General features: G+C 39.5%; 1 protein-coding gene across 2 annotated transcripts in view; it reads left to right on the top strand.

Annotated features, from left to right (window-relative positions):
• Window positions 1-5687: 5687 nt before the first annotated feature.
• Window positions 5688-25517, top strand: part of KCNN2 (potassium calcium-activated channel subfamily N member 2) — a 67965-nt gene continuing 48135 nt past the window's right edge. For both annotated transcript variants that reach the window (XM_062513210.1, XM_062513209.1), the window contains exons 1-3: window positions 5688-5709; window positions 5952-7135; window positions 7323-7418. In XM_062513210.1, coding sequence (XP_062369194.1) covers window positions 5688-5709; window positions 5952-7135; window positions 7323-7418 — 1302 coding nt within the window. The remainder of the gene's footprint in view (window positions 5710-5951; window positions 7136-7322; window positions 7419-25517) is intronic.

Below are 25517 nucleotides of genomic sequence, written 5' to 3'. Positions count from 1 at the left end.
TCAGTCGGCTCCAGGAGAGCAGAGCCCCATCATGTGTAAAACCTGCTTGTGAAGACAACTACCATGACTCCAAATGTTCCCCCTTTTCTCTTTCTTCCCCCACCTTTATGTACTGAGCACGGTGTCACACGGTCTGGAATATCCCTTTGCTGGGATGGAGTCACCTGTCCCAGCTGTCTCTCCTCCCAGCCTCTCATGCACCCCCAACTTCCTCACCAGTGTGGCAGCACAAACAGCAGCAAAGGTCTTGGTTCTGGGTGAGCCCTGCTCAGCAATCACAAAAACATCTCTGTATTATCAACCCTGTGTTCAGCACAGGTCCAAAATACAGCCACTGTGAAGAAAATTAACTCTTCCCCAACTGAAACCAACACAAAAGTCTTAAGACCTTTCACTTTAAAAATAGTTTCAATAACTAAAACTGTCTAGTCTTTTCCTCAGAAAGACAGCAAACTTTTGGTTGAGTAATATTGAAATAAGGGACAAAGTAGAAAAGTAAGAATAATTATACTTTAGGGAATGCAAACCTTATAAAATTTCCCATCAAGTTCTGGAATATCACTTCAAATAGATGTTTAGCTGTACAGCTTATCCAGCCAGAGCCAGCTTGAAGCAGAGGCTGTTCAAGTAACTATCTACTTTGATAAATGATTTCCTGCCTTCTACCATCTCACCCAGAAGTGCTCTTGAGTAACATAAGTGTCCTGTTTCCTCTGCAGCAGGGAAGGGTGAGAAGGAGGAGTTGTGTGAAAGGCAGATGAGGGGAGAAAAGCACTGCAGACATAGCTAGCTAAGAAGGAAGGAGATGCTCTTCCCTCAGCAAATGCCCTGCTCCTCTTCCCAAACTCATTTCTCATACCAGCCATCTCATAAATTAGAAAAACAAGCACACAAATACAATCAAGTGCATATTGAGTAGGAATTCCGTGCAACTGCAGGTAACATAAAATGGAACATTTGCTTTCATTTTTCCCTCCTTCCATTTATTTTGCAAGTGCATAAACTTTCCAGACTTGTTAAAGAGATGATTTCTGCAAGCAGGACCACAACATACATTCATATTTGTATGTACTATGAGCACATAGTAAAAACTTCAGGTTTGAAGATGACAGCAATAAACAAACAGACTTCTATGACAAGAGATTTGAATGTGCTGTGGAAATTGCAATCTTTCAGGGTATCAGGATTGAAGAAATAAATAAAAAAATCCCCCAGTAAACACAAAGAAGCAATTACATATTATATGTGTTTTGAATTGTGAAGGCTACTGACTGGAAGAATCTACCATTAAAGATTTGAAAGCATTCTTACACACCTGATAAAAACAACATCGATCTTTCACATTTTACAGCCTAATAAGGGAACCTGTTATTAAGTAACCTTGAAGGAACTTTCCAAATAGAACAAAGACAATGCAAATCTATAGCAATTCTGTTCTTAAAGCTAAATGGAGCATTGATGATAAAATACCTATATAAAAAATAAAACAACAAGACAACCCACCTCATTTTTAAAACATTTGCAAATTTAATTCTTTAGAACCAATTGCTACATGAATCACAAATTACATACTTTATTGAGATAAAAACGTGGCTAACATCCACGTCTGCAAGGTATAATCTTATATTTATATGTAAGTGCTGTCTCTGGATTTGGCAGGTCAAAATGCTACGAAATCTATTCTGCACTGTTATAAGGAAATTCTTACACTTGATAATCCCATACATACTAAAAGTCACTCTGTGGTCTTGCATAGGCTGAAGTAGAGAAAACTGCATTAAGTTAGCATTTTAGTAATTGTACTGAGTTATCTGAGTTCTGTTACAAAACTGCACCAATTTGTGAGAATAATAAAAGGCAGCCTGATTAAACATAATTTAAGAGTCATCTGCTGAGCACCTATATTCACTAGCTAAAAGAGTATTAATGTTGATGCATTTATCTAGCCAAGAAATTCTTTAAAGAGGGCAGTATCCCTTTATAATGATAAAAAAGCAGAGGCAAGAAAGGAAATTATTAGGTTTGTGTGACCTTCAAGTACTATAAAAATATCCAGAAAAGAAAGTGAATTAAGTGAAGAAATACTTTTACCAGATATTTTTTGGACAACATTCAGTACTTTCAATATGTATAATAAAAATAAAAAATGTTTTTATTAAAAGATATATACCCTAATGCCTCTTAACTGGAGGAACAGCAAACAGCAATTCTAGATATTTTGTAAACTACATCCCTATGAATGAAAATATTCCCACTCTTGAAAACTTTCATTACTGTTTTAGAGTTGTTTTCAATCCAGTGTCCTTTTGTGCCACATCCTACATATCCCAGATTACAAATGAAGGTTTTTAACTGGAGTGAACTTGCATTTTCATTTGTGGTGTTGGTGGAAAAGCAGAAGAAAGTGCAGAATAATCAAACTGTATAAAAACAAAAGTAGAAACAGCAAAGCAAGCATCCTCTTAATACATAACTGTATTATCTGCATTGAGTAATAGTATTTTCCTTGTCCCATTAATGTGGAACGCTATCAAATGGTCTTTGAAATAAGCATAGGTACAGCAGAAGTGGTATTCCAATTGGACAATGCTTTTTCCTTTACTGCTTCTTAAAAAACCCTAGGTGCTGTGCAGTATATTATTTGAGAATGGAATTTTCTAGGCTTTCTTTTCTCTATTTCATCCCCTTTTATTCACTGTTATTATATATTTTTGACCTCATTATGAGCACAGAATACTCAGTTATTTTAACAGGAGTTTGTCATTAGTAGGGGCAATAGGGTAACAGCCAAAGTAGCTTTCTAATATATTTTATTTTAGTCTGTAGGTGCTGCATCTCAGTTGCATGTTGCCACATGAGCTTTTCAAATGACCAGCCAATACATATCATTTCAAGTATTTCATAGTGGCTTCAATCCTCTCAAAAATCTAATTTTTCTCGTGTCTGTTGTGTTTCCTGTCCTGTTGTTAGAACAGTTTTGCTCAATACTGCTCAGCAGTATTTATCTTGTTCTTGCAATTAGAGAGGTTAGGAAACAAAATGTGTTTTTTGAGTATCTCTGCTAATCATAAATATTGAGACCTGCACTAACTGTTTCTCTCTTACTTTATATTAAGGTGTGCACGCACATGTGTACACAGTTGTGTAAAATCAACCTTTTTATCACAGCAGAAACAGGCCCTATGACAATCAGTAAGAGAAGTTCCACCCAGTATACAATGAAAAGGTAGGAAAAAACCCAAAGCTTTATCCCAAACAGATAATGCTTCTTCCATAGGCATTCACTGTTACCATGTTAGCATGATTTAGCAGTTCTGAAGATGCCACACCAATTAATGTGTGGTATGAAAGAACGTAACAATTCAGTTTGCATGAAGAATGGATTTTTTTTTCTGAAAACAAATACACTCATTCTTGAAAATGAGCTTCAAAATTATTTAGCAATGGAAGATAGAGCAGAAATTAGCCATTTGTCCTTTCTCATTAATCAGGCCACAGAAAGGAAGGTTTATCTATTTAATTCTGAAAATGCAAACTCTCCACGATTCTTAGTTTATACCTTGAAATTGTAATAAAATATCCCAGACTGCACAATGAAACTAAAGTGAAAGCCTGGATGATCAGTTTCCTTATAAGCTGTGTGATGAGTATGACCTCTTGTGTTAGACAGGAGAATATTCATTTTTTTATCCACAAAATGAAACAACCAAGCAAGCAGACTAAATATCTAAAAGCTTGTAATAGTATTGTCCTTGCATTTCAACAAATAAACAGGATAGCAGGAGTAGGGGTATAATATTTGGGACTTGTGACTTCTATATATGAATTAGAAAAAGAAATGCAATCATTTTCCCACACAGAAAAAAATATCAGATATTGTAGTATAACAAGACCTCAGAAAGATACTTTTTTCTTCTTGACAATTCTAATATAAACTTCCATGATCAGAATAGATGAAGTTACAGGACAGAGTCTTGGTGACTTGTAAATGAAATACAGAAATTTGCAAATTTTTTAAAAGGCTTTTCAAGGTAAACTAGGTCATGAGAATTTATCTGCTGGTAAAATGAAAGCTTAAAAGAAAGCACCCTTAAGCAAAATGAAGGACACAGTGTGAAGAGAACAGGAAAGATAAATCTTGTCTATCTAATCTTTAACTAGTTCACAAAACATGTATTTTGAAAGCATGCTTCAGCAAGACTTTTATTTACAGAACAGTAGAAGCCCAGGTTCCCTGGGATTTTAATTTTCAAATATTCCTGAGATTCGTGTCTCAAAACACAGGCAAAATGGGACCAGTAAGACAGAATTACAGCACCGTGTTTTTTCAAAGAAAATGAATTATCTGAAGCTGTGTTAAACAACCTGTTCATTCTTAAAAATAAAAGCACCTTTTATCTTGGCCATTGGTGTTCAGGGAAATTAGTACAATATTTAGCATCCAGATACACTTTTGTGTAACTTAAAAACGAAAATATTTTATCATTCAGGCAATAAGTGTGTGTGCATTTTTATTTAAAATTTGGTTGTAAGCCAAATTTTTATTTATCACAAGACAATATGATTTTGTGTATAGTACATATCCTGCTTATGAGTACCTTTTCAAAATAACATGCTCTGTAAACATAATTAAATTTTGGGTTATCTCTAAATAATTTATCTATATTGTAAACCATTATATTTACGACATTAGTGAAGGTTGTTTCATTGTGTGGGTGGTATGTGTGCTAGCTTTAAAAGCTACATCTTGATTAGGAATGAACGATTTAAAATTTTATAACAGAGCATATTTTAAAACTTCGTTAATGACACTGCCTTACTCATCTTTCTAACCTACAACTCATCTAAGGGTTTCAAAGGAAATTGAATGTCACAGGAGACACAGAAATTATAAGGATGAAGGCTTTTATCCTAGAAAGGCTTGGTGGATTTTGTCTTTAACATTGCTGAGAAATTAAAGATGTAAGGATGTAAGAAAATCTTCCATACTATCAAGTACTGACGGGGGGGGGGGGGGGGGGGGGGAAATAAATATAAAAGGAAAAAAAAAAAAAATAAGAAACCCCCTTTCACAGTCTTGCCTAGTTGACAGGAATGACACGGCTGTAACAAGGTAAATCACTTCTCATTTTCACCATTCTTTCCTTAAAGAATCTTTCCTTAAATAAATGCAGAAAGGAGACTTTACCTGGTGCAGACATTGTTCTGCCTAATGGAGCTGCCAGAGCGGATTACTCAGTGGGGGCTTGGGAGGCAAAGAAGGGGGAAAAGGCAAAATGGCAGCAGACAACCAGTACTGTGCCGGCAGAGCGCGGCAGGCAGCGGGAGCCGGAGGGGAGCTACGCAGTGACACCGGTCCCGTTCCAGGGTACAGCTCCTGCCGACCCGGCGGAGCGGGTCTCCAGCCCCCCGAACCACCCCCGGCCTCACGCCCCGGCTGCGCCTCTCCCTCCTGCGGCTGAGGGAAGAAGCAGCAGCCGGCAGAAGCCGCGCGTCCCCCCACCCGTCCTTCGCGACAGGCCCGGGATGAGCCGGGGAGGGCTCCCCGCTCCGCGCCGCCGCCGCCGCGGCCCCTTCCAGCTCCCCGCGCCCCGGGGCGGCGGGCGGGGAGCGAGCCCGACGCTGTGTTTTGCAGGGCGGCGGCGGCGGCGGCGCTGCTGGACAGCTCCGAGCGCGACGCGGCGCCCATGTTCCGGAGACGGCGCAGATGTGAGTGGGGAGCCGGGGAAAGCCGCCGGGGAGAGCCGCGGCGGAGCCCCTTCGCCGACAGGCGGGGGCGATCCCGGGAGCGAGCGCGCTCCCCGCCCCGGGGAAGCCCCGGGTTTCCGCGGCACGGGCGGGGCGGGCGAGGGGCGAGGGCAGCCCTCACCTGCGGGGGGCGGGAGGAGGGATCCCCGCGAGCGGGGGCCCAGTGCCCCCGGCTGACGGCGCGGCCGCCCCGCCCCCGCCAGGTGACGTGATGCCCGTTGTTTTGGTGCGCCCGACCAATCGGACGCGGCGGCTGGATTCTACGGGAGCCGGGATGGGCCCGTCGTGGCGGCAGCAGGACGCTCCCCTGCCGACCGTCACGCATTGCGCAGGGTGCACCACCGCCCGGTCCTCTTGCGGCTTTAACGGCCCCGGCATGGACCCGCCGCGCCACTTCCCGGCGGGCTTCGGCCCCGAGCAGCAGCAGCAGCAACAGCAGCAACAGCAGCAGCAGCAGCAGCAGCAGCAGCAGCGCCCGCCGGCGCCGCCGCCGCACTGCCAGCAGCACGGCCAGGACAAGCAGAGCCTCCTCCAGCAGCAGCAGCAGCAGCAGCAGAGTCCGTGCCTCCAGTGCAACAACTGCGCCTACTACGGGGCTGCTGCGGCAGCCGCCGGGGATAACCTGCCCCTGCTGCTCCGCGCCTCCTCGCCGCTTTCGGGCGCCTTTCGGACGCACTCCTCGCCGCTGTCTTCCGCCGCCTCCTCCCGACACGGCAGCCAGCTGAACGTCAGCGAGTTCACCCCGTCCAGCCATGCTGGCGCGTCCAGACAGCCTCACCAGTATTCCCAGTACCACCAGTGCCATAGCCTGCAGCAGCAGCAGGCAGCCAGCCCCAGCAGCAGTGTCAGCAGCAGCAGCACTCACCATCATCATCACCATCACCACCACCACCACCATCACCAGCAGCAGCAGCGCCGGGAGAGCAACCCCTTCACCGAAATAGCCATGAGCAGCTGCAGGTACAACGGCGGCGTCATGCGGCCGCTCAGCAACCTGAGCTCGTCCCGCAGGAACCTGCACGACCTGGACTCTGAGTCGCAGCCTCTCCAGGCACCGCTCGCCAGCCCCGCCGCCGCCGCCGGCTCTGCCCCCGCCGCTGGCAGCCCCGCCGCCCCGGAGATCGTGGTCTCCAAGCCCGAGCACAACAACTCCAACAACCTGGCGCTGTACAGCTCCGCCGGTCCCGGCCCCGGCACGGGCAGCACCAACAACGGCGGGGGCAAGTCCAGCAAGAAGAAGAACCAGAACATCGGCTACAAGCTGGGACACCGCCGGGCTCTCTTCGAGAAGCGCAAGCGCCTCAGCGACTACGCGCTCATCTTCGGCATGTTCGGCATCGTAGTCATGGTCATCGAGACCGAGCTCTCCTGGGGCGCCTACACCAAGGTACCGTCTAGGACGGCAGCCGGTCCCAGCGCCTGCGGCCCCCGCCCCGTCCCTGTCCCCGTCCCGCCGTGTCCCCACTGTCCGGTGGCGCGGTGCTGCCGGCCGCCCCCCCGGGCCGGGGTGGCGGTGGGGCGGAGCGGACCCCGCGCATGGGTCTCTGAGGAACGGCGGTGTCTTTCTCTTGCAGGAATCTCTGTATTCCCTCGCTCTGAAATGCCTTATTAGCCTCTCCACGATTATCCTCCTCGGGCTCATCATCGTGTACCACGCAAGAGAAATCCAGGTAACGTTTCCTTCTGAGTGTCAGGGAGCATTGTTGGCTTAGGTGGGGGGGGGAGGGGGTCCTGCGAGGGAAGCTGTGGTGGTAAGTATTGATCATGTCCTGCCACTTCAGAAAGCAAACGTGGTCTCTGCAAGCCTGCCGAAGTTGGTGAATGGACCTCAGCCCTGGAGACAGGCGCCAAACGATGGGCAGAGAGGAGCCAGGAATCTCTGCCTGCTAGGGAATTCTGCCTGCTAGGGACTGTTGCCTGCAGTTGTGCTGTAGGACTGTTTAGCCCTGAGGTTATAACACGCTTTCTAGGTGATGTGCCTGTCATCTCCTGTAGCAGATGTACAGCAATAGTCTTTTATTTCCCAATGACTAAATTTCATGCTGTGCATTTTCTCTTGACGACAAGGTTAATGGTCTTCACTGTGAATGGTATGTAATCTTCAATAAATTGTCTGAAATAGGAGTATAATCTAGGAGAGTGTTTAAAAGGGGCCGGGGGGTGGGGGGAGATTGACGTTTGACTTATTTTATTTAACGCTGCAGTGTCTCAGAATGTGACCAGAGAAAAGTGTCAAAAAGGATAGGACTGAAGGAAAGAGAAACATAATGGTCAAAGCTATAGGGTAAATCTCACAGATACTGTCACAGGTTCTGTCCAGATAACTTAGTCCTAATTTCAGTAATTTTTTTGACTGGGAAATGAAAATGTAGCATTTCATCTAAACTGAATTGTACAACAGGCAGAATTCAAAGTTTTAAAGGGAAGAATACCTTACTTGTAGATACAGTTCTTTTGCCTTTTTGGATTAGAGACTGCTTGAACTGGAGACTGAAATGTCAGGTTTCAAGGGCAATGAAGACTTTCAGTCAGTTAAACAAAAAATAAAAAATTAGCAATTTTATAGTACAATTCTTCTTCTGTGCAAATGAATGCTGTAGTTTCAACATGAACTGGTACATAATCTCCTATTTCGGGTAGTGTTTGAAAAGTATTATGTCACTGAAGACTTTTTGCCAAACTGAATCCTGTTGTACAGTCTTTGCACATGCAAAACTTCTTTTCCTGGCTCAAAACCCAGTTTTTCTGCATTAACGTCAAAGATATTGAAAGCTGTTTAATGATATTGTATTGAATAAAATGTGTTCTGGAGAGAGACCAAATTTATAAACTACAGTAGTACTGATGAGCAGGTTTCTTTATCAGTATAAAAATAAGTAAGCTCTCCTGCAGTGTGGGAGCCTTCTGTGGTGTATCCTCCCACAAATGTTGCTTCAGGCAAGAACAGCAAAGCTGAAAACAAGCCCTCTGTAAATGTTTGAAATAATCTGTGCACTTTTCTGAAACTTTATATGGAATATTTTTTGAAGATAATTAAATAATTGTAGGTCCATGCAGGTCCCCCAGCTAATACTGAGTAGATACACCAAAATTCAATTGTTTGTTGGGTGTTTTCAGGTAAAGACTTAAATTTCCATTGTCTCAGGAATCAGATCCCTATGATCAGAAAAAAAAATTGTCATTCCATTTTGGTTGTTTCTTTAACTGATTGTTTTAAAGATCTTCCTCATGTATGCAACTGCATGGAAGGAGTTGTGTAATCATATGTATCAGTCGTGGTTCATGTAGTATTCAGTGCTGATGGACAGAGCACAGGTATACCTGCCTGTAAAACAGCAATACCCCATGTTTTAGAATGAGAGACACCAGAAAGCTTCAGTAGTCATGACAGTGCCTGAATGAGCTGCAGCTTCAAGGGGTTGTGTCATTCACATTAAAAATGAAAAAAAAAATAAGTTCTCTGTTTCAAGGAGTTTATTAGAAGGAAAGGATGTAGAACCCTCCATAGGTATTAGATATCTGTTCACTTTTGAATTTAAGCATAGTATGTTTTTCTGCATGGCCTTTACTTAAAAAGAAAAAAAAAAAAGATTATGAGAGTGCAGGGCAAAGGCTTTGTCAAATCTATGGTAATAAAATTTATGTTGTACTAGACACCTGGAAAAATAGTATCTGTAAAATCCCTTGTCTAAGTAGGTAATGTACATTATGTTCTCCAGGCAAAAGAAGATACTGTGTAACCCTGATAATATAATGTTTTGAAAATAACTCTTAAAGAGGACTGTTTTCCGAAGGCAAATGCATCATTAATTCAAGCAAACATTCTGCTCTATGCAGAAGAATGAATAAGGTCTTGAGCAGAGCCCACTGATGGTTGGTTGTATTATGGAAGACTTTTTGCACCAGCTGTCAGTCCTGTTCCCATTGGAACATTCTTTTCTGATTATTATCTGAAACATACTTAAATATTTGTTATATTCTAAATAAGCAGAAATTCATTGAGAGAGGAACATTTGTTCTGTAGCACACAGGAAAGTGGCTGTATTTAGCTTGAGGCTGTGGTGTCTTTCATGCTCCGGTGGGAGCAAACCAACCTAAGCATAAGTAGATTTTTCTACAAAGCATGAGGCACAAAAATGTTGGGAAATAAGGAGCTGATTGCAAGACGGATGGTGGCAGAGAAACTCCCAGTGACCTAAAATGCTGGCGAATGGGAATTAACTTTTTCATTCTTTTCAGTAGTTTTTGACCTTGATTTATTGGTAGGAAGATCAAACAGCCATTGATGCAAAGATGTCCGTGGGACAGTGCCTAGCAGCACAGCAGGTGGCTTTAGTCTTCTACTGAAGTGACATTGCTTGTATGTTTTGTTCTGAAAGCAGTCAGCCAGCTGAACCAGTCTCTAGAGTTTGCCTGCCCCAGACTTGCTACTCTTTTTAAGGGAGTTGGAAGGGAAGTTTATAAAGGTTTACCAAGATCCTTCCCAAGCCGAAAAGTAGTACAGAAACATAAGGCAGCAGAGTTTTCTTTCCATCTTTTCCCGCGGTCAGACGGTGGTGGATGTGCGGTGGGGAGCCTGGAGCACCTCGGGCGCGGCTGGGGCGGTGTCGCGGCCGCCGGTTCAGCACCGCGGACAGCTCCGCGCGGAGCGCCCGGCTCATCCCGGGCGGCGCATCCCGCCGGGCGCCGCATCCCGCCGGCCCATCGAAACCCCGTGCTTGGACGGCTTTGTCCGGGGCTTCCCAAGAACTTACCCATAGCGCTGCATCTGCCGGAGCAAAGTCTCCAGAAGGGTGGTAGCTGCAGTGTTTAGACAAGGCTAACTGTAGGGATGCTGAGTAGTCTTTTTGAAATACCGGAACTGTTCAAGTATTTTCTACAAGCCTGTTTTCGGTGATGGCACTGTGTTAGTTATTCTATACAGGAGTAAAAATGTGAGCTGTTATGAATTTTAATAAGTGTGAGTTAGTGTTAAGAATACAAGGTGAGTCACTTGAAAGCAGTTGGGTTCAAATGTTATTTCACAGCTTACTTTATAATTTCCAAAAAAAGATGATAGAAATTCTGAGCAGGTTTGCTGCACATCCTTTCCCTCCCGCTTGTAGGAAAAAAATCCTAATGAACAGCAGTAACAGACTTGGAGCTGAGGCTAGTGATAACCCCAAAATGTGTGTTCACTTTTTGTTATGCCTATAATGCTATTAAAAACATTGCACTTGGGGGTTAGTGAAATATGCATTGCTCTCTCCCCATGCCTGTGTGGTTGTTGATTCTATTCTTCAGAACAACTCCTCCGTTGTGAACTTTGTGAAAGATCAGTGGGAAAAATGTAATTCATCATTACCCCAGCCTAGAACAGGTATTTTTCTCTGACTGTTACTCCACTTGAGAGTTTGAAGAGGTGAAGGAGGGAAGAGCTAAAAAGGCAGCATTACCCAATTATCATAATAATTTTTGATGTATTAATTATCCACTTAATGCATAAACAGTTTGTTACTTAATACTATTTTACATAATTAAAGCAGAGGCAGTATGTAACTTAATTAAAACTGTATTCTTTAGAACTTAATTCCATTCCACATTTCTCTAGTGGAATTTGATTCACAAATAAAATGGAATTTAAGAAAGTTTTGAGTGGTAGTTTATTGGTAAAGCTGCAGTTTTTCTACTTTTGTTTAAAAATGGACTTCTCTGCCTATATCTAGTATGGTTAGAGATAGAAATGCTTTTTAAATATGCACCCTGAACAGCTACTGATACTCTCTTATATTACTGAAGGCAAAATGATTAAAATCAAAAGTCTGTGAGACTGCCATTCAGAGGTATTTAATGTCTTTTGTTGCGCATTCCACCACAGCCTAGTGTTTCTTGAGATATAGTGGTCAGTGGAAAAATACATCCACTGGAACACTTCTTTAATGCTGGACTGCTTAGTGTATCCTTTCTGTAAATAGACATTCTGCCTTTCCTGATTAATAGCAACCTGAGTATTGTTAACCTGTGCTGCCTCAGACAGCATCTGAGTGTCTTTTCTTTCTCCCTGATACACATGCTGTCACTCATGCAGAAACATGAAAGTTGCTGGTATTTTTTAAAGCAAATAGAAATTGTGTGTGTGTGTGTGTGTGTTTGTGTGTATCAGCTGAGGTTTCTAACCACTTTGAAAATGTATTGGTAGTTCTTATTTTGATAGAACACCCATGGAAAGGCTTGCAAACTCCAAGGTTAAGGTTAAGCTATTGCTTACATAGCAGAACCTCACAGGGCTGCAGGTAAAAAGCACTGATGATTCTGAAGTGGTAGTAAGATAATGTGCTACTGATAAATTTGGAGTGAAACATTTTCAGCCTTCATTACCTTTCTATAAAACTACCACAGCTGAGATTCCAATTGTCTTGCTGAAGAATCAAGAATCTTCTTTTCCCTGTGCCTGAAAACTTGAAAAATGGAACAAGCAGTATCAGGTAACAGAAAAGAATGGCAGTAAATACATAATACCTGTTTATTGTGGAAATATATCCCATAATGCATGATGGTAACAAACACAGTTTGTGGGACTTCCATTATCTTACTGGAATCAGTGGAAAGTTTTGTAGTAAAAACTGTGCGCTTGTGAATAGTTAAGCTCCCTCACGGTTTCTTGTCATAAGAAGTAATGCTTATTCTACTGACCAACTTATTTATTTTTATTTTTCTGTTACTTATTTGTTTCTATCCATTGTCTCGTCTTCACTGGAGTGGTAAATGTACATTTCATTGTCTTGCTGGCAATCTTTCGACTTCATGTGGAGTTCAACTTGTCTTTGCTTAGGTATTGAAGCATCAGGGATTGCTCACACAGACTGTAAATCTTCATCTTAAGGAATGAATGAGTTAGGCTAAGAGAACAGAGGGCAAGTCTGATGATAGACTGCTGCAAATCAAGAAATAAGCTTGGAGTGTTACTGAACCTGATCTGAAGTCTCTTGAGAATTAGTGATTTTTTTTTTTCTAATTATTCTAATAGATTTCGAGTCAAGCAACAACAAAACTCATTTTGTGGCCGTTGGTCAAGGGTCCGGTAATTTCATGTGCAGATTCAAAAATTCCCCTCTACCAATTAAGTTTAATACACATTTCAATTCTGTAATGGGCAGCAGAAAATCACACAGGAATCCAAGGACACTATATTTGACAAATTAACAGCATATCTGTCAAGTTAATGCTGTTGAGTATTTTTGTGAAAACAGTTTCAATTCTATTCAGTCCATTTTTGATAGTTTGTATGTGCAGATCCTGTTGATGTAAGAGATGCTGCAGGTGCCCATTGTCTCTGAAATGCAGCACTGCAATGCATATGGCATGGAAGGCAGGCTTGAGAATCCTTTAGTGGTGACCAGCCTTGGAAGGAGCAATAAAGTTAAATATATATTATGCCTCTATTTCCAACAGGCTTCATTAGATTGAAGAAGGAGGTGGTACCTGGTGGTCAGTACATGGAGTGATTTGTCCCGCCATACCTAGAGTTACCTATTTATAGCTGGTATTGTTCTGACCATTTTTTAATGAGGCAGTTAGGAGTTTTTCATGACATAACAATGTGTTGTGAGGTGTGATAAGGTATGTCATTGCCCCTGTTGGAGGAGAGAGAGCATAGGCAACATTTGTAACCAGAGATGAGATTCTGGATGTGTATAAATTGTGTAGCTTACCTGAAATGAACAGATACTCTCTTCTGCAGCATTAGAGGCATTCTGCATGCCCGCCTTAATGTAAAGCTATTGTAAATGTCAGATCTTTCAACTGTGGGACCTTCAGATTAGGAAATTCTATCAGATACTTGACTGCAGGTCTTTTTTTGCCTGACTTTAAGTGAAAGCGTGCCAGAACTGATGAGTGTACATTAATGCTTTTTTGTTTCTGGTTCTGGTTTGTATGTGATCTACTAAATGTAGTATCTTGGGCTTTGAGTTTGATCTCAGATGTATTTGACATCTGTTTTGAGTGAAGATCAGAACAGGGAGGGCTTCTGTTTAGGACTTTGGAGAATTAAAGGGTTCTTTTTCAATCAGCTGTTTTTACTGTTGATGATGAAAGTTGTCACCTTCCCTTAGAAGAGGACAAAATACTGCTCTGAGCCTATGAAGCTCCTTTTAAGATGTAAATTACCACTAACAGAAGAGGCTGTAATTGATCTTATAACTAGCCTTCAGGTAAGCTAGAAATATTGATCATTGTAAAAAACATCTTTTATTAACTGAGAATAAACCATAAAGTTTACTCTGGAATTATAAAGGAATTTTGTGAAGAAGTTTTCACAGCTTTGTTCCATGGAAAAGAAAAAAGTTGCATATCATGGTAACATGCACATACAAAAATAGAATTTAATTTTTCTTATGCCTTTTTCTTTAAATTTAATAACTTAAATGACATTATATTGAAAAATGTGAATGGAAAAACTTTTGTTCAATAAATATGATATGAGAAATACACAGAGAAATATTTGAGGATCAAATCCTTAACACATAATGAGTGCTCTAAATTGAAATGCTCTAAAGATCCAGTTAATTTTGATATTCACAAATATAGATCCATTAGTGTGATTATTCTTCATATAGAAATATCATTATGTAATCTTGATTCAGTTGTGTAAATTGACCGTGTCCCATTTTTTTTTTTTATGAAAGCCACATTAAGAAATTGCTTCATGTGTCTGTCAAAAGATCAAAAGAAACTGTCATGGGAACATGCTTTTCAGCTTACAAAAAATTCTTTTGTAAAGGCAGCAGTCAAATGTGCACATTTTATACTTTAAACTGGTGTGTCTGAACCCAGGCTTTTGCAAACAAAAGTGTTCAGTTACTATCATGTATAAATATTTTCATAGTTGCAGAGTATCACACATTTGTAACTTACTAATTGATTCAATTCCCTCCTGAACGGTCTCTGCAATTGTGCCCATCTGTGTGAAAACAGTCATTGATAAACATAGTTTTATATTGACATTTTGTAAAAGGACATGAATATTATATATTCCATGAAGGAGTGAGAGAAATGGGTTCTTAAGAGCAATATTTGTATCTTCTGAGGTGCTTCCTTATCTCTTTCATTTTTTTGGAGACAGACCGATCTTTTGGAATTAAATTAATTTTGAGGCGAATCTAAACCTTTTCATGATGGATGGAAACATACTTATGTGTCCCTTATAAAATAAAGCAAAAGGGTAAGCCTCAAATAACTTTATATTTTGAAGTCCTGCTCATAATATTTTTAAGAGTAGTGTGCTCTGGGTTTGTTTTTTCTTTTCCCTACAGGAACATTAAAACCTTGTGGTAAGGTGGTGGCTTCTAAGCTTTCATATATGCTAATACTGTAGAGTTATCTTAATGTGTAGGGGAGAGCTGGGTTCTTTCTTATATGACTGACCGACAGAACTGTTTATGGAATTCTAATTGAATACAATCGCAAAGTAACTGAAGGCTGCAGAAGCCATGGGGTTCAAAAAACAGAGTTAAAATATACACCTGTATAGGTGTAGCTCTTAAGTATAGCTCCTCTTCAAAACCCCTGATGTAAAAGGGTATATTTTAAATAAAAAATAATTGAGAAGTAAATATACGTGGGCTCATATCTATAGATTTTATTCTCACCAATGGATAAAGAGCTTAATGACCTTTCTTATCTGTATTCTGCAAAAAATAATGTAAATGTGTGTCTTCTGTAAGCCGTTCTGTGGTTTGATGAGTAGGTGCAAGATAGTCTGAAAAGAAGGAAAATCTTTGATAGCAAGTATTTATACTGTAAAAGTATTTCATTGTAAAAGGCAATAACCTGGACAATTCTTCACATTATTTTGTCACATAAGGGATGTTTCTACGAAAGGGAATGCCGAGACTGACTTCAAGTGCTGTGGAAGTAATCTGGGGATTGCTTCATAGCTTGACTTCAAACTCAGGCTTGCCTATCTTGTAGTCTTCTACTCAGATCAGTCATTTGTCATGTAAATAAGACACTGTAATTGCCATTCTTCTATGCCTATAATTTTGAAGAATTATATGCCTACTTTAGCAGATGTCCCAAAAAACTGCATTATAAAAGGAATGCACAATATGTTCTAATGAGATTCTATTCTTTATGAAGCATTTTATTCCTATTAAAAATTTTTATTCCATCTTTCATAGCTCTGCAAGTTCTGTAGCGTTACTTACAGGTATACACAGTCGTTTACACCTGCCCTATAACTGACCTCTTATGGGAGTGTCTCTCACTAGAGGAATGCATTATGAAGCAATGCTTCATTTTCAGTCACTTAACAAAACAAAGATTAATTCTAGTTGGTGAGTGGTATTTCTTGTTTTGTGACAGTGGTTATGCTTTTAAGAATATGATCTGTTGCAGCCAGAGAATGAGGCATGTCTTTAATTAAAAATAAAAAGGACGTTAATTTTGATTCAGTCTGCACCAGTGCAACCACAGTGTAAATAAATAAATACAAGTAAAATCCACATACATAAGAAATCTGAATCCAGGCTGGGAAACTGGAGACTGAATGTCCAGATGTGGCTTGACAGCACAAAATAAATTAGGTCCTACCTAAACAAATAATAAAAATTAATAGAAATAATGATCCTGAGCATTCACTGATAGTATATCTAAATTTAATGACATTTTAATCAAAATTATTCTCCCTGCATTTCTGATACAGTGTTAGTTACCATTTTTACACCAGTCGTGCACAATTGAGTTCAGATGAGGACCTGTATTTGGGAGTATCTAAATTAGTGGGATCTTTAGGGCATTTCAGTTTAGAGCATTCTTATTGTGTGGTAACTATTTGATCCTCAACACCTTTTTTATCATTAAACTATTTTTTCAGGAGAATTTGAAAACTCTTGAACAGACATTGATTTATGAAATAAGCTAAAGTTCTCTTAACCCACTCTGCCATGACCATTTCTCTGCAGTGGCAATAAAATTCAGTTTTAACCATGCAGCTACCATAGCCAGATTGTAGTGGATTCTTTTTTTGTAAATTCATTTGTAGTATACTACCCTTGAAGTTTTCCTGGGCTGTACATAAGAAGAGGGCTGATACATTAAAAATTCTCATCCATCCAAATTCAAATATAACTGAAAAGGTACCCTATGGCAGCTGCTGCAGAACATGATGCTTATCTGAATGGTGTCATGGGTAAATGGGTTCACTCTAAGACCACCCCATTCTTTTGCCCTTATTCAGGATTAGGTTTCATGGTAAAAGCCAATAGTTTACATTCTGTTGTACTTTTTGCAGTAGGGTAGTTTAGAATAATTAAAACCTGATGTGGTATGATAGACGAGTGCTAGACCTGATGTATTGCCAGTTCAGTTTCAGTATAGGTTTAAGACAGTTTAATGGCACAATGCTTTAAAAAGATATTGATGTAAGACTGCCCGTGGCCAGTCTGATTTTCATATGCAGTTGTCAGATAGGAAAATGTTTGGTTCTCTTAATGAGCAGCCATATATGAATAGACATTTGTCTACCTCCTAGCAACAGAATGGGATGCATCAGAGTCAGATGAGAAATTTAGTAGTGTGGCTGTCAGCTGGCAAGCCATTCTACTCCCCTACCATTGGGAAGGAAAAGAGGGCACTGTGAAGGAAAAGAAGCAACGGGGTTTTTTTTTAAATACACAGCTTGTGATCAGAGATGTCAGCTAGCCCAAAATTAATAGTCCTTGAATTTCATCTGTGCCATTTCTGGGTATGTTGTGGCTGGTAACATCCTATGTTAACTGCTGGACATCAGAATTTTTGCTGCTTTACCATGTCCCATTGAGCATACAAGTTGTGAAAATAAAACTTTCTGAAACATTTTGAACAGCAATTTTATGTTTAAATTGTGGATGATAAGAGGGTTGGCTGCAAACATGTTTGAAATCTTTGGTTTCCAGAGATACTAAAACAGCCATGTTGCTTTGAGAACAGAGCATCTTTTGCTTGAGACCCGCTGCAAACCAGACAGATTTGATGAAGCTGTAACATTCAAATAACTACTGGGTAGCAAAAATAACTTTGGGTACTAAGATATAGGCTAAGACAATTTTTTTTCTGTGAGGAAGCAGGTGCACTCATAATTAGTAGTGATCAAGTAAAACAGTACTACACCTTTTAAGAAATACAAGTAAATACCTGTAAAGAAACTATGTTTATTTAACCTGATGTTGAAAACTGCCCTGCTTAAAGGTATTTTAAGTTGGTCTTTGCAGCAGTTTGAAGACTTCATCTGCCATATGGTTTAGCCAGAAGCCTCCTTTAGGCCTTCAAGAGGAAAAGATATTAAGTACATAACTTCTTTATTGCTGCACCCTCAAAATTGTTACTTGTCAGGATGAATTTGAATAAGACCAAATGCCTCTAAACACTTGGAGTTAGTGTTTAACTATGTTTATTAGGATTTTTAAATGCACAAGTACTTGTAACTCTATTCTGCTTTTCCTTCTGCACAATATACTTTCCCTTTTTTAAGTAGTTATGCTTTAGGACAATACTTGAATTTTTTTTTTTCTATATTTGTAGTTGTGTTTTCATATATGCTTGAATGAAATTATGGGTTAAACTGTGTTTCCAAGGTAGCAGAAACACTTACAGGGACTTTATGATTCCTGTGGTGCTGATGTGTAGTCACCCACTGTCATTTAAATAAAAATGTAATCAGTTTAAAAAAATCCTGAGCATTCAAACTTTCTCACACATCTGAAGTATTTATGTAATAAGTAAACACTAGAGGAGGAACTGGAAAGACAGATTCTTATGTATATGATGTGTTGGTACCCATAATTTCCTAAAAACAGTTTCCTATTTTAGAGTTACCGTTGTGCTCCTTTGACAGAATGAATGAGTTACCTCATCTTATTTAGCCTCAGATTTAGTGTTTCTTCCTTTAACTTCTGTCTCCCCTGCAAAAATATTGCCAGTTTCTTCAGAAAATACGTCAATTTTTTAGAAATTGGTTCCAGTTTTCCTAGTAGTAATGAAGCTGATCATTCCTGAAGAGAGTGAGGCTTCTCTTGCAGTGGGAGATGGCAGTCATTTTGACAGATGGTGTTTTCTTTGTGGAGTTATCCATAGAATAAATTCCTTTTAGTACTGAAGAAAAACAAATCCTATATGAAAAAATGTGAAATAATTATTTAAAATTAATAACATAAATATATTGAAATGTAGATTTCTTCCAAATGACATTTACATCTACAAGAAGAATGTAGAATTAGAATTACATTATTTCTCAAGTACTCGAAATAGAGAAAAACATAGCACAGACAGCTTTGTTTCTTGATATATATATTCTAAAAGTTAGTTCTGCAAAATAGCACATTATTTTGTAGGAAAATGTCCTGTGTTCTTCATATACAAAGTTTTGGAATTGCTGCTCCACTGCAAAGCTAAAATCATCCCTTACTTTGGTATCAATGTTTCCATCCTTGTACTATCAAGTTCAGTGTAGTAGTTGAAGCAGATGTAAAAGACCAGAAGAAATTCTTGAAGTGTTTGTTGTTGCTGTTGTTGTCAGAGGTTATTTTGTTAGCATGGTTGTTTGTTCATTGTGGTTATTTTTCTAAATTTGTGACAGTAGACCTAACCAATCCATTTACTTTGCAACTTTCCGTTTTAGATGTAATAAAGCTGGCAGTTTTTGTGCACTCCTTTAGCAGGGAGAGTGTGCCAGAGCGGGCCAGCAAAAGCACAGGGCAGTGCAATCGGCAGCTGATGGAAGCAGAACTAACAAGATGTGGTGTGGCTAGGTTAGGTTACTGGTAGGTTTCTTAAGGGCTGGCTACATCCAAATAACCTTGCCCAGTCCTTAGAGATGCTCCAGGCCCCTCAGCACGTTGTGGCCTCCTCTGGGCCTTCTCCAGTAGTAGCAGCTTGTCTCTGTTGTACTGAGGAGCCCAGAACTGACACAGCTCTCCAGGAGTGGCCTCCCTAGGACCGGGAAGAGGGGTGGGACCACCTCCCTACTGACCTGCTGGCCAACTCTTCCCAATGCACCCCAGGACACCACGGGCCCTCCAGACCACAAGGGCCCTGTCGGCTCGTGGTCAACATGTCATCCACCAAGACTCCCAGCTGCTTCTCCACAGAGCTGCTCTCCCGTAGGTCAGTCCCCAACCTGTGCTGGTACTTCCCCAGGTGTACTACACTTGCCTCATTATGTTTCTCCCAACCCTCTAGCCTATCAAGGTCTCACTGAATGGCAGCACAGCCTTCAGGTGTATCAGCTACTTCCAAAGTTTTGTTCTTTTCTCTATTATCCTTCTTCCACAACAGTGATGTTCAGACCTTTGTAAAACTGTGCTGCTTTCAGTATCTGCCTGGTGGACATTATCAGTAATTCTTGAAGCCAGGCTCAAGAGTTTTTGGAAACTTCTGATGCTGGATAGAAGCTTTCTACATGTGGTTAGCTTAGCTTATTTTGATTGTTTTAAGCAGCACATGGGTGGAATCTGCTTCAATGGTGTAATGAAATAGCTAATAAATTAAGAATATTGTCAAAAGAAGGGATGCTTTTCATAGACATTGGCAAGTAGAAACTCCTGTTTCAGTCAATTCAATTGAGTCACATGGTGGTTATTCTGCTGAATATCTCAATATAGTCACCTTGAGTGGTGGACTTTTCTTTATGGAGCTGTGATTTGTTCAAAGCTTCATAAAAATTCATATAACTAAATATCTCTCTGTTGATTACAGATATGAGGAAGCTCAGCTGTGATTGTTCAAGCAAGACTCCAAACAAAATTATACTAGGAAATTGTCTTCTGAAGTAGTTGTTTAATAATGAAAGTGAAAAAAAAAGTTTTTGTATTAATTTTGTTTATAATCTATTATTCACAGTAGCTCATTATCCAATTACTTTGATTTTTAATATATTAATAAGCTTTTCATGACTTCTTAGCTCAATCCATAATTGCACTTTTCTCAGCAGGTTCTTCTCTGTATCATTGGGAAAGAAAATACATTCCAAGATATTGCGATTCTAATTTTTTTCCTTCGTAGTCCTTGGATTTCAATTCTTGATACTATTACCTGCATAGAAAGTAAAGACAATATCAGGAGCGTCTTACCTTCTTTGGGTGCCTAGAACACATATACATGTATGGAGAGACCTACATTAAAATAAATTATGTACGTTCCAGCAGTTGCTAGTGTTATAATGGTCTTTTGGCATTGTAGGCTGTTGGGGGGGGAGGGGGAGGAGGGGGTGTTAAGCTACTTCATAGTTTGGCAAGAAGAGTACAGCTGAAAATCTGTACAGTACCATTTAAGAATATTGAGGAATGCTTCTGAATATCTTTAGAGGGAGAAAGCTAAAAAGAATACTCTCCGCATGTGGATTAAACCAGAAGGCAAATATGGGGAGGTGGAATTTAACTTCATGTACTCATGCAGAATTTAACCCTATGTTATTCATGGATTATAAATTCCTTTATTTCTAAAAAAAATCTCCATTTTAAAAAAAAAAAAGATCTGAGGGATAGATACTAAAAAAAGACACAAATGAACTTGATAAGAGCATTGCTTAACACATATCTATTTTTTGAAATGGTTGTGGTGACCTGGCAGAGTAACCAAGATGTACTGTTCAGATGTATTTTAATTTGAAGTTTTGGTACTGCACTTCTGAAAATATAATTTACAAAGACTATAAATTATCTGAGCCTCTTTTCTGCATCCTTTCCTTATTCTGAGATTATAACATTTAAATACAGTATTTGAGAGAGATACTTTGGCTCTGTTCATCCACCAGAACACATTAACATGAAATTTGCTTTACATACATGCAAAATATAATCATTATAAAAAACTAATTTTGCACAGAGATGTCAAATTTAAATGTGCTCTGCAAATAATATTTTTTTTCCCCTGAAACTAAGTACCAGACTTTTAAAGTCTTCTGTTTACATTGGGATGTTTATAGTTGGGAGCAGAATATGTGTGTGCATTCATGTGTACGTGTATAAGTAATAGAGCAGTCTGGTTTCCTCCTTTGAATGAACTAAGCAACTTTCATTTGGTAATCAGCTAGACCTTGTGGATCAATTTCTACTAACCTAGAGAAAGTTTGATTTTAATTCTGCATGTGAGAAACATTTGGGCAAATATAAGATAGCCAATCCCTTATGTCATTTTGTGAAAACACATATTATTTGCCTTCTATGCTTTGTATGTGCAGAAGTAGTTTGATGCCTTATGACTTTATATATGTATTAAACCCACTAACATGTTTGATTTGAGGGACTTATTTAGGATGAGGAGTACAGCAGCTTCCAGGAACTCTTTGTAGGCTCTCCAAGGTCAACAGGCATTTGGGCAACTTACAGACTATTTGACTACATGCCTTCTGATGATATAAGAAAGTAATTTCTATCTCCTAGTTAGAAGCAACTGTGCTAAAGGCTTAAGATGGCAATCTCCCGTCATGACTTGAAAATGGTTTTAAACAATTCTTACTTAATGAGGTGCTGTGGGACAGTAACTTGGCTTTTTGGAGTTGTGAGACAAAAAGAGTATCTTCTTCATCTACCATGATGTTTTTCTTTTTTTGATTGCGTAAATAATATTTTGTGTAGTACACACTATAGAAAACCATTGGGTCAAAAATTCTAGTAATTCATCAATCTCAGAGGCTATATTTTGCTATTCTAAATCATAGTACTATCAGTTATTTTGTAAGATTTAATTGACTCCAATATTTAACCATTTCTAATTTGGGTTCCTAAATTAAACAATTGCAACCGTTTGCTTGTAAGTAAAGTTGATTTCCTTTCTCCAAGGAATGCTTCCAGCACTACAGCTGATGCTACTTTATCACTGTTCATTGCTTCCCTTTCACTCCTGTATTAATGTGTCCCCACAGTATTACAGCAGGGTAGTGATAACAGTTCTCAGATTTGTGCTTTTGACTGTAAAGGCATTTTTAAAACATCACTAGCTTCCTTTTTCTTGTCATTCACCAGCATTTAGAAAATTAGCTTCTCTCCTTTTGTGTCTCTCCTTCAGGGAGTCTCTGATCCAATTTGTCATTGTGTGCAATCTGTCTGTTTAGTATGCCTTTCTGTTTTTTTCATCTGGTGTTATATGAATGTAACTGTGTAACATGCAAGAGCTATGTAAATATACACATACCTATCTGTATAAATATCTATCATATTTATTCTTATATTTTTAAAGTGGTGCATTACAAATATCAAGTTTATTTGAAGTAAAATATTTCTTCTATGTCCTACATTCACATACAACATGCTAGAAATGCATTACACAATTCCCGGTGAAAATAGCTTCAGAATTTTCCACACAAATTGGAGATGTAGTAAAAGAATATAAGAGTTCTGTATTTGAAGAGCCTTGCAGTACACTGATTAAGTACTTGCATTGGATTTTAACTCTGAATAATTGCAAAAAAATTGAAAACAATGAATAGGCATAGGATATGTGACCTTGACTGAAGTTTGTCCTTCTCTGTGAAGTGTAGGACTCAAATCTAAAGTAATGTTTGATCACTCTTTTATTGCATTCTCTTTTTATTCCTAGTGTCATTCTACATTCAGATGAGGAGTAGTATCTTGAAATTAGTGCATGGTTATTACAGCCAGATTGACTGAATTCAGCCAAGAGTGTGCATACATCCCCTTTGAATTGTGCTGTTCAGCTGTCCTTTATCTTTTCCCATCATTTGTGTTCCTCACTTTCTGGAGTGGAAATGTACATACCTCTGTATCTTCCAAATTAGAAGTGAAGCTTGCATTAACTAGACTGCGTAATTGCAAGTATATAAAATGTACATGAAATCCTGTACTAATTTCTGTGTCAATTTTTTAATGTCCAAACTTAATTGTTATTCACTACGTGTTGTTGAGGCATGTTCACATTCCGGAGTGCTTGGCATCCATCATGATTTGAACCTAGACAAAGATCTGTAATGAAGTCATCCTCATAAATGTGATTTTGAAATGTCAATATTGTTCTGAAATAGAAATGTTTTTACTGGATCTGTGTCTTTGTAACTTCCTGTGTGTTCTGCCTTTCATGTTTTTATGTCCTAAATCTCATTATATGGCATCTTAATATATTATTACTTCAAAATATTAGTTTTCTTAGAAGAAATTGCCACAGCTAAGTCCATGGGAGGTTGATAAGGATCATCTGTGTCCATAAGCATAACCAATTCCACTGAGAACTGCAGAGAAATTTCCCTCTAGGTTGCATGTTAGGATTTCTTCTGCTGATAGGTGACTGTGTTATGAAGTATGTATTCCATAATGATGTCTCAATGCTTTTAAAAAATTCAGTCATTAAATGACATTATGAGCTATGAAAATGGCAAGATGTAATTTTAATGCCCGTGTTTAACTCAACATTCTTCTATTGTCATCTTTTAAATTAAATCAGTACTGAAGGTATAATTTTTCTTGAATTGCCTTTCTGCATATAGAATTATTTTTGAAATCTGTGAAAAGTATATGTAAAAGGGAGGGGAAAAGACCATTGCTTTTTTTCAGCTGATTTTGAAACTTTGTAGCACTGCCACTTTGACATGTATTTGATATGAATCTTACAACTCAAATATTTAAATCGGTTGTAAATTTATTCTTTTCTTGTAAACCCACACAGCATTTGAGAGATCTGATATTACCTATATTTTTTTCAGTCATGCTGGTTACTGTTAATCTGTATTCTGGGTGTTCTTAATATCTGGATTGCTTCATGACTGATGTAACACTTCTGTGATCCGACTGACAGCATTTGCAGGCTAACCGCAAGAATCAAATACGCTGGAGCTTTGCAGTGCTTTAAAAGTTTGGCCCTTCATACCAAATAGTGCATTTTCTAGGTGCAAACCTGCACAGTTGTGGTAAGACAGACATACAGACAGACATAAATTGGCCTTCCAGTATCAATTCACATATCTGGTATCTGTAGGTTGTACAGTGACCACAGTTAAAAGAAACTATATGTGCTCATGGTGCATACATTGAATTCATAGATTGTTTCTTTAGCTTAATTCAACAGATGTATGACTTTGTCTTCAATAATATTGCAGTGGAGATAAGAATTATATGTAAATGTAGTGGATTGACTTTGTCCAGCTGTCAGACTCCTACCCAGCCATGCTTTTGCTCTCCCTCTTCAACAGCACAAGGACAGAAAATAAGATGAAAAAGCTTCTGAGTTGAAATAAAGATTAAGAGATTCCTTGCAAGTTACTGGCGCAACTTGGGGAAAAATAATTTACTTTATTGAATTTAAAAGCAGAATAGGATGGCAAGAAATATGCTGCCCCACCCCCCTGTCCTCAGGCTCAACATCTTCATTCCCAACTCCTGTATCTTCTCCATGAGTGGTGCAGGGCACATGGAGAATGGCAGTCTGTCCACAGCAGTTCCTCCTTGCCACTCCTTTCTCCTCACACTTCTTCTGTGCAGCTGTGTGGGTCTTCTCCACGGTCTGCAGCCCTTCAGGATAAATCTACTCCAGCATGGGACTTATGTGGGCATTAGTTCTTCTAAGGAGAATATGCTGCAGGGTGAGCTCTCCACGATGTCTTCAACAAATATCCAGCTTGCTCTGAAGTGGACATCTCCATGGGCTGCAGGAAATTGCCTCCTTTGTCATGGTCCTTCCTCTTGATGGGCTCCTCTGTTCCATGCCTGAAGCACCTCCTCCCTATTCTTCTTCTCTGGCCTTAGCATTTCCAGTGTTTTTTTCTCATATTTTTTCCCCTTTCTTAGCTATGCTTTTACAGAAGC

The sequence above is a fragment of the Cinclus cinclus genome, chromosome Z (assembly GCF_963662255.1).
Source record: "Cinclus cinclus chromosome Z, bCinCin1.1, whole genome shotgun sequence".
NCBI classification, from domain to species: domain Eukaryota; kingdom Metazoa; phylum Chordata; class Aves; order Passeriformes; family Cinclidae; genus Cinclus; species Cinclus cinclus.
The sequence above is the reverse complement of the archived record's forward strand: the minus strand, read 5'-3'. Positions and strand labels throughout refer to the sequence as shown.